The 13,827-nt window shown below is 44.8% G+C and overlaps 2 protein-coding genes across 6 annotated transcripts in view; one reads left to right on the top strand and one right to left on the bottom strand.

Annotated features, from left to right (window-relative positions):
* INVS (inversin) overlaps nucleotides 1-13,827 on the bottom strand; it is a 220,578-nt gene that overhangs the window by 75,135 nt on the left and 131,616 nt on the right. For all 5 annotated transcript variants that reach the window (XM_032787152.2, XM_032787150.2, XM_032787151.2 and 2 more), the window contains one exon: nucleotides 10,028-10,137. In XM_032787152.2, the coding sequence (XP_032643043.1) occupies nucleotides 10,028-10,137 (110 nt within the window). The remainder of the gene's footprint in view (nucleotides 1-10,027; nucleotides 10,138-13,827) is intronic.
* The window catches only part of TEX10 (testis expressed 10), a 221,172-nt gene that overhangs the window by 206,220 nt on the left and 1,125 nt on the right, over nucleotides 1-13,827 (top strand). The gene's annotated exons all lie outside the window — the stretch shown is intronic.

The raw sequence follows: 13,827 nt of genomic DNA, 5'->3' as shown, positions 1-13,827 counted from the left end.
CAGCTACTGATGTATAAAAGGATCTTCTCTCTTATGCCATGACAGCTTACTTTTTTCATTCACTTGATCACCCTTCTCCATGTTTGTTGACACTCACCAAAAAATTCTAAAAGACGGGTGAGGCATGATTTCCCTTTACAAAACCGTGTTGACTCTTCCCCAAAAAACTGTGTTAATTTATACGTTTAATACTTTTGTTCTTTACTAAAGTTTCACCCAATCTGTCTGGTACTGAAGTTAGGCTTACCGGCCTGTAACTGACAGAGTTGCCTTTTTTTAAAATTGGCGTCACATTAGCTATCCTCGAGTCATCTGGTACAGAAGCTGATTTGAGTGATAGGTTACGTATCACAGTGAGTAGCTCTGAAATTTCAACTTATTGCTGTTTAATTTTTTAATTTGTTCCAAAACCTCTTCTAATGACACTTCAATCTGGGACAGTTCCTCAGATTTATCACCTAAAAAGAGTAGAAATCTCCCTCACATCCTCTGCAGTGAAGACCAATGCAAAGAATTGATTTAGCTTCTCCGAAATGGCCTTATCTTTCTTGAGCACTCCTTTAGCACCTTGATCATCCAGTGGTCCCACTCACTGGCAGGCTTCCTGCTTCTGATGTATTTAAATTTTTTTTTGCTGTTAGTTTTTGTGTCGTGTGCTAATTTTTCATCAAATTATTTTTTGACTGCCTAATTATACTTTTAAATTTGACTTGACAGCGTTTATGCTCCTTTCTCTTTTCCTCTGCCTCAGGTTACCTTTAGCATGAGCAAATTAGAAATCAAACTTGTGACCCTGAAAGGCCAACTCAGTATATTATGCTGAATCAGGGATACATTTTTGAGAGGATAAACTAGAGCAACAATTTTAAAAGTAAGGGAGGAGAGGCAACTGTAGCATATACAAGTAGGCTCTATTTAGAATGCAGCTTAGACCTATCCTGTTTTTTAAATAAGCACGTAAAGGCAAGAACTAGTTTGCATGGTTTAATAAAGAGATTATAAGTACATAAACAGAAAAGTCATAATTAAAATTGAAAGAGTAGGGAAGATGCAGAAGTGAAGACTAGGTTCAAACAATGTACAACGTAGGCCAGGCCTGAACAACTCGTAAAGCTGCGAGGGCCACATTACTCCAAAGAAAACAGCTGAGGGCCAAAATCCCCCAGCCCCGTGGAAACCACCCCCCGCAGGACCTCCCAGCCCAGTGGAAACATCCCGCCCCAGCACTGCCCAGCCCTGCAGAAACAAACCCTCCTTCCCCAGCTCCGCCCCACCAAAACAGCTGTGGGCCAAAAAGGAAGGTTGGGGGTGAAGAGATGATACTTGATTTTAAATCAACCAGCGGCTCCCAGCTGAAGAGGTGGCTGGGAGCCCTCAGGGTCAAATTAAAGGGCCCGGGGCTCCAGCTGCTGGGGGAACCCTGAGCTTTGTGGGGCTGGGGCAGGGATATAAAGGGCCCAGAGCTCCTGCTGCTGAGGGGAGCCCGAGCCCTTTAAATCTCAGCCCCAGCCCATCCGCTGGAGCCGCTACCAGGATTCAAAGGGCTCTGGGTTCCCTGCTGCTACAGGCAGCCCGAGCCCTTTAAGTCTCAGCCACGGCCAGGAATCTCTGCGGGCAGCCCAGAGCCCTTTGAATCCTGTCCGCGGCTGGGATTAAAAGGGCTCTGGGCTCCCTGCCGCTGTGGGCAGCCCAGAGCCCTTTGAATCCCGGCCGCAGCTGAAATTTAAAGGGCTCTGGGCTCCCCACGGCTGTGGGCAGCCCAGAGCCCTTTGAATCCCGTCCGCGGCTGGCAGGGCCGGCTTTAGGAAGTGCGGGGCCCAATTCGAACATTTTCGGCGGGGCCCCGGCAGGGATGACTGAAAAAAAAAAAATGTAAAAAAAAAGCCACTCATTTCTTAGCAACCGGTTCCCTATAAAAAGTTCTGCCACAGTATGTATTTGTTGTACCAATAGGGTTACCATACGTCCGTATTTTCCTCCCGGATGGTGATTTAAGAACCAAAAAGCCTGACATGTCCGGGAAAATACAGATGTATGTTAACCCTACCTAAAGTTCTTTTTTAAAAAGATGGGTCTGAACTAGAAATGAGCTCCGCCACTCCTTGAGGGTGTGCTAGGGTGTGCACATTAGTGGGTCCCAGCTGCTCCCTGCTCACCTCATTGAACCAAGTGTGCAGGGTTACTTCCCTGGGAACAGCAGGGCACCAGTGGACATGGGGCTGGCTGGAGGTAGGGTCTGGCTGCAGGCTGGGCAAGGGGTGTGGGGCAGGGTGGAGATGGGGTGTGGGGTGGGCTGGCTGGCTTCAGGCAGGGCCACAGGAGGGGTGTGGCATGGGTTGGCAGAGCTGGAGACAAGGAAGTGCGGGACTGGCTGGCTTCAGGCAGGGGAGTCTGGCAAGGGTTGGCTGGAGACAGGGAAGGGGGTGTGAGGCTGGCTGGAGACGGGCTGGCTGCGGGCAGCGGATGCAGGGCTGGCTGCAGATAGGAACTGGCGCAGGCAGGGCAGGAGGTGCGGGGCTGGTGCAGGTACAGAGGGTACAGCCCATCCTGTATGGTGAGTGCCCCCTCCTCCTGCCTCCCCCACCAGGGTAGCAGCAGCAGCCCGGGGCTCAAGGGTTATTTAAAGAGTCTGGGGCTCCCCTGCTTCCATTGCCCCAGCCCTGTAAATAGCTGGGAAGCCCTGGGGAAATGGTGGGGCTCCGGGGCTATTTAAAGGACCAGGGCAGCAGAGGCAGCTGGAGACACCCCCCCCACTACCCCAGGGCTCTGGGGGCTATTTAAAGAGCCTGAGGCTCCCCTGCTTCTACTGCCCCAGCCCTGTAAATAGCCAAGGGAGCCCTGGGGAAGCGGTGTGGCTTCAGCGGCTATTTAAAGGACCGGGGCAGCAGAGGCAGCTGGAGTCCCGGCCCTTTAAATACCCCCAGAGCCCTCCACTACCCCAGGGCTCTGGGGGTATTTAAAGGGCCCGAGGCTCCCCTTCTTCTACCGCCCCAGCCCTTTAGATAGCCACGGAAACCCTGGGGAAGTGGTGGGGCTCCAGTGGCTATTTAAAGGGCCGGGGCGGTAGAAGAGACAGGAACCCCGGACTTTTTAAACAGCCCCAGAGCCCCACAGCCCTACCCCAGGGCTCCAGAAGTGGTGCTCTGGTGGAAATTTAAAGGGCTTGGGGCTCCAACCCCTACTGGGAGCCCCAGACCTTTTAAACTGCCGCCGGGGAAGCTGGGCCACCCCAGTACAGCGCACTGGCTTTTGCCAGTACACTGTACTGGGGCTTGGGCGGGCTGATTCAGGGGAATTGATTGAATTGGCCTAAAGTCGGCCCAGGCAGCTGAGATTTAAAGGGCTCTGGGCAGCCCAGAGCCTTTTGAATCCCGGCCACCGCTGGGATTTAAAGGGCTCTGGGCTCCCTGCGGCTGCTGGCAGCCCAGCAGCCCAGAGCCCTATGAATCCTGGCCGCAGCTGGGATTTAAAGGGCTCTGGGCTCCCCGTGGCTGCGGGCAGCCCAGAGCCCTATGAATCCCGGCCACGGCTGAGATTTAAAGAGCTCTGAGGTCCCCACCCCTGTGGGCAGCTCAGAGCCTTTTGAATCCCTGCCGCGGGCTGCACAGTGAGCCTCCGCAGGCTGCATGTTGTGCAGGCCTGACGTAGGCCATATAAGAGACTGACCACTGAGGCAAAAATGTGAGAGAGGAGCATAGAAACTTAGGGAGGCCATCATACCTGAAATATATTGAAAGGAAGCAAGAGGAAAGGATAAAAAAGGAAGTGAATCACAGGAGACATTTAACACAAGACATGAGGAACGATGAAAGAGCTAAATCAGCTTCTTTTAAAGACATTTATATTAGAGGATGATGCACAAATCGAATTAAATATGTTGAAACTATGGTGAAAAGAATAGTATGATAATCACAAGCATATACAAATCCCCAGAGCTAGAGAAGTGAGTATCAGATTAGGAAAATTTGCTATTGACACTATATGATACTTGGAAAAAAATGGCTTGACCCAGCTTCTATTTAAACGAATAAATTCCTGTAGACTTCAGTGGTGCAATATCAGGCCTATTGATGATACCTGAAGTGATACAGACCATACTCAGAATGGTTTAATATACAGAAGGGGGGAAATAATTACCAGGTGAGAGGTCACTGATCGTTTTGGGCTAGATTCTAACTTGAACTATATGCCCACACAAGGGAACAAAGGGCAACTAGGAACCTCCTTACACTCCTGCATGGATGACCCACATTTTGGGTTTAGGTACTGTGGTAATCTAGCCTCCCAGTCCCAGACCTGAACTTTAGCGTCCACAATCTGGTCCTGTCCCAAACCTGGACTTTTGCGTCCAAAATCTGGGGCGTGTGCTGAACTCCCCCCAAGCTCCACTACCAGCTTGGATATTCTCGCTGCACCCAGATCAGGAATTGATGGGCGCTGATCCCCTTTCCTCCTCTCTGGTGTCCCCAACCTCCCGTTGGGGGGGACACCCGTTCCAATGCCTTGGATGCTAACGCAGGGGAGAACTCCCTTCCCCCCCTCCTTCCAAAGCTTGCCAAGAACCGAGTTCTCTGCTTTCCAAAGATAAGCGTTCTCCTGCCTCAGGACCAATTGAGATGCAAATACAACAGCTTGGCTTGCCGTTTCCCGTGCCTCGCCTTCCCAGTGAGGAGACGATACTGATACTAGAGGTGATCTTTTCCTGTCCCCTAGCCTGCTTCTTTCCGCTGGGACAGCAATACGGAAAAATACGCCCACAGCTGGCTTAGCTATGCCCCTATACCTTACCTTCCTCTCTCTCGCTGGAGAAAATAATATAGAAGAGAACAAGCATTCCACACGTTCATTTAATTGAAATCGTAGTAAATAGATATCAAGACAAAACAAAGATTACACAGATACGATAATCTATATCTTGCAGTTAAGAACTCAATACAGGCTCTGGCTATATGTGAAATATGCGCCGAAAGAAATAAAACAGGTCTAGATAAAAGAGGTTTTAGCTCACGATAAAAGGCGAGCATCCAAACCAATCCAACGATAAGCATGCGAAAACTACAACCCCACCAGACTTGCCTCGTGAGCCCGAATTGCTGGATCCTATGTTTTAAGACAGTGGCGTACCATCCACAAGGACGAATGTAGAGAGGCCACAATTCGGTAGAGACAGCTGACCAGTTTAGGAGCTGGCATATAACCTTCGCACAGCCCCTCGGACCAAAACAACAAAGACACCCGCCATCACATCTATTTGTACAACGGCCAAAGTTCCCTCATAGTTGTAATCCACTGGTGGCCGGAATTGCTCGTTGGGTTAGGTCCTTCTCAAACTCAAGTGACGTTTTGTTTAATATTGGAATAGAGAATCGTTTACGAAGGAGGGTAGTAGTGGAAAGGAAACCTTGTTTACTCACAGCCGAGAAAACAAAAAAGACACAGAGTATACAAATTCCCGCCCCTGACTTTAAACAATCCAGTTCTCTGATTGGTCCCCTGGTCAGGTGTTTGGTTACCCTTTCCAGGTAAAAGAAACTTAACCCTTACCTTACCTATCTAGTTATGACAGGTACATAACAGAGTAAGTGGGGCTACTCATTCACTTATTCCATCTCCAGAGCAGACGGCGTGGGTTCTAAACACCACCCTATTTGCTCCAGAGTAGCTAAGCCAGAGCAAGGGTTTGGCAGGGAAGTAAGTAATTAACTACTAGTATAGGTGATCAGTAAATTATTACCACAAAGGAGCATGAGGAATAAGGGGAGGAATTGTGATTCAGAGGTTTATCTCTGAATCACTATGCTTCCCGGGGTTACTTTGCTTAATTAGGGTTGTTCCTAATGTCAGACTCTAGTCCCTAGTGTCTCAAAGAGCAGTCCTTGCTATTTCCTCTTTGGATTTAAAATATATTATACATTAGGTTTTGTGGTGGTTGTTCAGAAGCATCTGGAATGATGTTCAGTGATAGAAGATTAACCGAAATAGGTGAGGTATCATTTTGGTGCCACAAGTGGGTGGTGTTTGGGAGATGCCAACACTTATTCAAAAAACAGTCAACCTGGAAGAACCTAGCAGAGCCCATGGCATATTCAAGACTCAATTAGGGGGAGCCAAATTCAGAGAGACCAGTGGAAGCAAGCAGCACACACAATCATATCTGGAGTATCTGCACAATCTACTGTGAGCAGCACCTCATTTTGTTGGCTCACATGGGTGGAGCTTGGAAGGGTACCACCACAAGAGCTGATTTTAATTTTTTTCCCTTGCAGAAATGAAAACAAAAATGTTTTCTGATGGAAACTTTCAAGTTTTCACTGAAAACTCGAAAACTGAAAGATTTCAGCCTAAGTATTTTGATGGAAATTGAAAGTTACCACAGAAAGCAGATACTTTTTATGAAACAAGTTGTTTTCCATTGAAAAACAGTTTTGACAGAAAATCTACTTTTCCCTAACCACCACTCCCTCTTCTCTAATTTGACCCCCGGTTCAGCCTCACCAGCTCACCCCAGGGGAGGAGGAGGATTCCTTGCCCTGTGACCACACCCCAGAAGTCTGTCTATTCTCCTGCCTGACCTGTTAAAGCCCCAGTGCAGAAGCACAGTGCTTAAACTACTATTAGTTTATTCTATAAGATCTATGCAGAAATAATGAGGAACTGGAACCATTAACACACACACACGCACATGGTGTTTACTGCTCTCTGTGCTTTCACTGACCCTCACTACCTCAGGTACAAACTGATACTCATTAGGCCAAGAACTCAGCGCCTTGCCTAAACGCAGCACTGCTTGAAATTCTGCAAAGTGGAGAGTAGTAAGAAGGCTGGGCCTCTATACCATTAAGCATTCTTTCCCAAATACATTATTTTATTTTTTTCCATTATGGTTAAACATTTCAATCGTTCTTTTAACCAAGCTTTTCTCAGTTCCTTTTATAGGAGAAAAAACCCCACAACAACAGAACAGTCCCAAAGATTTGAAAAGGCTGCTAAAATAGCTCCTTTTCCCAAGACAAAGACAACACCATAACCTGAAGACAAACAGAATGTATTAGAATTTGCTAGTTTAGCAGACTAAAGGAGAAAAGGAGCATGCACTTTACCCGACTTTATATTTTTAATCTGTATTATAAGTAGAGAAAACAAATACAAAACCACAAACCCATAAAGCTCATTAAGGAAAGGAAAAAGAACTAACCCTCTTCTTTCTAGGCGCTGCACTGTCAAGAAGTCCGAGAGAATATTAAATAATACCTCCACCCAAAGGGAGAGTTTCAGTAGAGTCAAAAATGGACTTTACATGAGACCTGATTTTTTCTTTTCCATATTGCCTGGCATTATCTTAATAATAAAACCAATCCAGATATGGCGAAGTGCTATAGAATTGCAGGAGGCTATGTGAAAGGAGGAATCTTCTTAGCGGGTCTGTTTTCAATAGGAAAAAAAAGGAGTGTTTATATACCTTACGTTAGCCAAAATATAGTAACTAAAATGAGATAAAAGACTGTGGCCAGGAAGGAACTTTTCTCACTGGCTTACTGGAAAGGAACATAATATCTCTCCTGCCTTAGTCTGGAAAGGGGAAGTTATTTGTTTGGATCAAGCAGACATATTACATATGAGCAAGTTCCTGAAAAAATTCCTGTGCTGCAGACAATGGGGGGGAATCTCAGTCCATTCCATATTCTTCTTCATGTGCAGAGCTCTTAAAGGACTGGCCAATCAATAGTAAAGAGGATGGGTAAGAGGAGAAAGAACAGAATAAAGAGTCAGGATACAAATATAGATGAATTGGAAAATGGCAAAAAATCTTCCAGGTAAATGCAGAAGGTGAAAATTATATGTAATGCAGGCTTTTTAATATTCCTGAGATAAGCCAGCAGTAAGGAAGAGAATTAAAATGAACAATCATTTTGCAAGCATTTATTACTATGAACAGAGAAAGGATAAATAAAGCATCAAGATCATCATTACAACTCACATAAAAACAGAAATATTCTACTGTCTCCTTAAATGCATCTGACCAAACTAGAAAGCAGGAAATTCTTCAAGCAAGTGAGGATGGAGTCCTGTACGCAGCCAAACTGTGCACACTGTAATGGAAGATATACCTTTCCTTAATGATACAAGTCAACAGAAAATATTCTGGAAAAATGCTTAAGTTCCACAGAGCTGTGCTCAGATGATGAGGCTAAAATAAAAACACTTCATACTTCATCACCAATGAGAGGGACCTTTGGTATTTTTTATGTTTTGCCTCTTTGACATTTAAGTTGATATGTTTGTACTTAGCTGTAATATGTTTACTGATTTCTATATAAAAGAGAATAAAATACCCTGCTGAATGATGACAGTAAAAATGCCAGAGAAACTGATCCTTATGACTTGAAACTGCAGAAGTTAACCCACTGATTTTCCATGTTTGCACCTTCTAGGATATGGTGTTAACGTGGAGATGCTCCACATTGGACTATGGAGCTATGCAGTAGGAGGGGACTAGACTATTCTTTAGCTATGTTTCATGGGACAAATGCTACATTTATAATGGGAGATATTAAGAAATTAATCAGTTTCTTAAAGCCAAAACTACAGTATTAAAGGCCACCAGCTACACAAGTGCATGTGTACATATACATGATCCCACTATGCACAGTTTGTGAGCAACTGGTTTAAACATGTGGCCAGAGGTTCAGAAAGAAATGTATTATGAAACATCAGATAATGAATATGCCATTCTGTTTTCTATTGTTCTTTATTATTACATGCAGTTACCAGGATGCTATGACATAGACTATTCTATCCATGTTTGAAAAAGTTTTTTTTAATATTAACATTTTGAAATCCATCATCTATATGGCACACAACACAAGAAAACTGAATAAAACTTGTGAACACACCTCTAGATACAGATTACTCTACAAACCATTAGAAATCTGTTCTCAAGGCTATCCTATTTCATAGACTCATAGAAGATTAGAGTTGAAAGAGATCTCAGGAGGTCATCTAGTCCAACCCCCTGCTCAAAGCAGGACCAACACGAACTAAATCATTCCAGCCAGAGCTCTGTCAAGCCAGCCCTTAAAAACCTCTAAGGATGGAGATTCCACCACCTCCCTAGGTAACCCATTCCAGTGTTTCACCACCCTCCTAGTGAAATAGTGTTTCCTAATATCCAATCTAGACCTCCCCCACTGCAACTTGAGACCACTGCTCCTTGTTCTGTCATCTGCCACCACTGAGAACAGCCGAGCTCCATCCTCTTTGGAACCCCCCTTCAGGTAGTTGAAGGCTGCTATCAAATCCCCCCTCACTCTTCTCTTCTGCAGACTAAAAATCCAAGTCCTCAGCCTCTCCTCGAAGTCAAGTGCCCCAGCACCCGATCATTTTGCATTGCCCTCCATTTGACCTCTCCAATTTGTCCACATCCTTTCTGTATGGGGGGCCCCAAAACTGGATGCAGTACTCTAGATGTGGCCTCATCACTGCTGAATAGAGGGGAATAATCACTTCTACTAATTTCAGCTAATACAGTCCAATATGCTGTTAGCTTTTCTGGCAACAAGGGCACACTGCTGACTCATATCCAGCTTCTCATCCACTGTAATCCCCAGGTTCTTTTCTGCAGAACTGCTGCTTAGCCAGTCAGTCCGCAGCCTGTAGGGGTGCATGAGATTCTTCTGTCCTAAGTGCAGGAGTCTGCACTTGTCCTTGCTGCATCTCATCAGATTTCTTTTGACCCAATCCTCCAATTTGTCTAAGTCACTCTCGACCCTATCCCTACCCTCCAGTATATCTACCTCTCCCCCCATCTTAGTGTCATCCGCAAACTTGCTGAGGGTGAAATCTATCTCATCATTCAGATCATTAATAAAGATGTTGAACAAAACTGGACCCATGATGGACCCCTGGGGCACGCCGCTTGATACTTGATAATTATTATTCTACAATAATTTGTATAATCTATGTTGTATATTAAAATAATTTGCTTTATGTTTCAGATACTTACATACATACATACATACATACTTACAGCAAAGTTGCTCTGTGCTGCATAATGTAAGGGTGTTGCCCCTTGGCTATCAGATGGGATGGTTCCGAACTTATTTCTTTCTAACAGGAGATGGACAATCTGTGCATGGCCTGACAAAGAGCAGAAATTAACATATGAATAATGTATACAGCTCACTAGCTGCTTTGCTCTGAAGTCTTCTTTCCTATTAAACAAAGGAAAAAACAACAAACATGAATAAATGCTAGGACATTCAAATAAAATCATAAGACTTCACATGAACTTTATGTTGCAGTTGTCCAACTTGGTATGCTGTTTTTGCCAATGGTGCTCTAGTTTCACTGCTCCTTCTACCCTCATCTTTTGCAGGCCACCAGGGAACTATGATGGCCTGGGAAAATGAAACTGAGGAAAAGGCCATTTAGCGTCTAAAGTAAAAGACAAAAGGCTATTATAGTGTACTACTACCCCATCAGTAGTACTTTGTCAGACAACAGGCTACTATACTGTAATAAGTGAGATGGATACTTCCATACAAGACTTTGGAAATTACAACCAAAACCTTGAGTCTGACCCAGCGGTCAGCTCAAGACAGCAAAGTGAGCTGTGGTCTGGGATGATGTGCTTTTGGCTGCTTGTGTTGCTTAAACCAGCAATTTCATTTCAGTGTACTGTGTTGTACGAATCATGCCTGGAGGTCCTTACTCAGTTTTTATTCATGCAGAATTCCCATTGAAGATCATGACAATCTGATTGAGAACGACATGAAAAACAACTACAAATCTCAGGATTTGGCCTCTGAATATTATTTCTTGCAATTATTTGACAAACTTCTTCTAAGCATTCTAATTTCTTCCCCCAAAACTCCAGTTTCCCCAAGCACAGCCATTATTTCAACTTTATGTTCCAACTCATCACATGAATTCTATATGAGAAAGTCACTTACTTTACAGATACTGGAGGTTCTTTGAGATGTGTGGTCCCTATTTGTATTCCACTGTGGGTGCACATGCACTTTATGTGCCTGGAATTGGAGAATTCTTGCAGCCAGTGTCTGTTGGTCTGCGCATGTGCCCTTGCTCTCACTGTGCCTCGAGCCCAGGGTATAAAGGGTGGAGTAGACCGATCACCTCTCCAGTTCCTTCTCTACTGTGAATCCAGGAATGATCCGAAGCAGAGGGGAAGGAGGGCAAGTAGTGGCATACAGAGGGCGCACACATTTCAAACACTCTCCAGTTATTATAAGATAATTAACCTTCTCTTCTTTCTTTGAGTGCTGGTCCTTATGTACATTCCACTGCAGGTGAATGACCAGCAGTACTCTAGAGTGCAAGGATGCAGGTGGCAGAGTCATTTGAAGGACTGCTGACCCAAAGGATGCATCAGCTAAGGAGTCCTGTATTAGAGCCTAATGTCTCATGAATGTGTGGCTGGAACTCCATGTAGCTACTTTGCAAATGTCAAGTAGAGGTACATCCCAAAGCGATGTCACTGATGTCGCTTGTGCTCCTGTAGAATAAGCCCTTATCCATGAGGGGAGGAAGATGTGACAGCTGGTAGAAGAGTAGGATGCAGCCTGAGATCCATTTAGAAACTCTAGGAGATAAAGCTTGACCTCAGAGTCATTCTGCTATGGCGACAAACAGTCTGGATGATTTCTGACCGGTTTTATCCTTTGCAGGTAGCAGGCCAAGCTTCGTCACATGTTGAGGGAATGAAGTCTTCTATCCTACTCAGATGCATGTGGCTTCAGGGAAAAAACAGGTAAGTGGGCTGACTGGTTTAACTGGAACTCTGAAAGTACCTTGGGGTGAACTTCAGATGTAGTCCTAATAAGATTTTGTACTTATAGAATATAGAGAATGGAGGCTCTGCCAGTCGGGCTCCAAGCTCATTTACCCTTCTGGCTGAAGTGATGGCGCAAAGAATAAAACTTTCATTAACAGGTGATACCTGGAACACATGGCTAGTGTTTCAAAAGGGAAACTTAGTGAGTGATGAAAGTACAAGGTTTATGGCTCTGTGAGGGACAGACTTCCTTACTGGCCGGAAAGTTCTGATTTGGCCTTTTAAAAATCTGTTATCAATGGGTGAGTGAAAATTAAATAATCATCTGATAGTGGATGGAATGTACTGATTGTTACCAGGGGGACTACAGAAATGAGGGAGAGCCCAGTCATTTTGAGAGAAATAAGGGGAAAATCTGCTGACTCAGGAGACATGTGTTTCAGCTGTACCCAGCTGGAAAAACACCTTCACTTGGCTGAATAGCTTTTCCTACAGGAAACTCTTCTGCTGTTATCAAGGAGCAGGAATGTTCTGGGGATGACAGCAATACAAAAACCAAGCCAGGAGATGAAGTGCTTTGGGGTTCGGATGCTTGATCCTGTCCTCCTTCTGGGTCAAGGGATCATGAAAGGACTGCTTCCACTTGTGACTGATGGCAAAATGCCTGTGGAGAGTGTCTGCCGACACATTCTGAGCTCCCAGAAGATTGGCTGATGACAGGATGATTTGATTCCTGATACATCAGTTCTACAGAGTGACTGCTCTTACACACAAGGGGATGGATTGTGCCTCTCCTTGTTTACAGATGTAGAAGACGGTTGTGATATTGTCTGACATTATAAGGACATAGTGGAACTGGATACATTGCACAAAAACTTTGCAAGCTTCTTGGACTGCCCAAAGTTCCAGAAGACTGACATGCATCCTGGCTTTGTGGGGCATCCAAGTGCCCTGTACTGTCTGGCTGTCCATGTGGGACCCCAAGCCCAAGAGGGAAGCTTCTGTAATGATCATCCTGTCCAGCAAGGGGAATAGGAAGGGGATGCCCACACACACCTGATGGGAATCCTTCCACCACATTACTCTGGAAAGAACTGTAACTCTAGAATTCATGCTGTGTTTGGCTAGTGAATACACTGTTTGGTGCCATGCCTCTAGGCAACTTAGTGGACTCTGGCGAATGGGGCTGTGATGCTGGCAGACCAGATGCCAATTCATGCCAAGGCCTCAGGCTTCACTGAACACTTACAAATACTTAGCTGGAAACCAGCCTTGCTTACCTCTGTGTTTGCAGTATCAAAATAAATATAAGATGCTAAGTTGATAAGAATGTGTTCAGTGCTTTATCAAATGCAAATAGGATGCTGCATGTATTGTTCTCTCAATTATATCCTGGTGTTATAAATTCATAACAAGCATTTGTATTGTAATCCTCTGTGACTACATAACTCATCAAACAGGGAAAAAGTCATGTGTAATGAAAATGATAGTCTCTAACAAGATGATGTTAAATCCGGCTAATTTAAACTCAAAGAAGCCACTGCGCGAGATCAAGGATAAAAAACTTTAAGTTTATTCCTCCCCTTTTCCCCCATGAAGAAGGGATCTGTTTTTCTGAGGGAAAAAGATATAAAAATGCTTCACAAGGAAAAATGATTCTCTCTTCGCTGTTTAAATTCTCATAGAGCCAGAGACACTAAACTAAGCAGAGATCCCCAGAATCAAACTGGGTCAGCTGAGAAAGACATTTTGAATGGAACCTCTGTTGTCTTTGGGAATCATAGATGGTAACTCATTTGTGCATGTGTGCTTTTGTTCACATTTGTTACTGGGTTGGTGAAATCTAATTATAGAACATACCACCAGTTTGGGGTGTCTGCCCTGTTTTTGAAGTCATCCCTGAGGTAGGCACGAACAGTCGTGAGCCACTCCAAACTCCATGAAGCCATGTGTCCCAGGAGGGAAAGATAATTTCTAACTGGAGCTCAATAAGTGCACTTAACCTGGCCTATCAGATAATTCATAGCACCAAT

Source organism: Chelonoidis abingdonii, chromosome 2 (genome assembly GCF_003597395.2).
Source record: "Chelonoidis abingdonii isolate Lonesome George chromosome 2, CheloAbing_2.0, whole genome shotgun sequence".
Taxonomy (NCBI): domain Eukaryota; kingdom Metazoa; phylum Chordata; order Testudines; family Testudinidae; genus Chelonoidis; species Chelonoidis abingdonii.
This window is presented reverse-complemented; position numbering and strand designations above follow the sequence as displayed.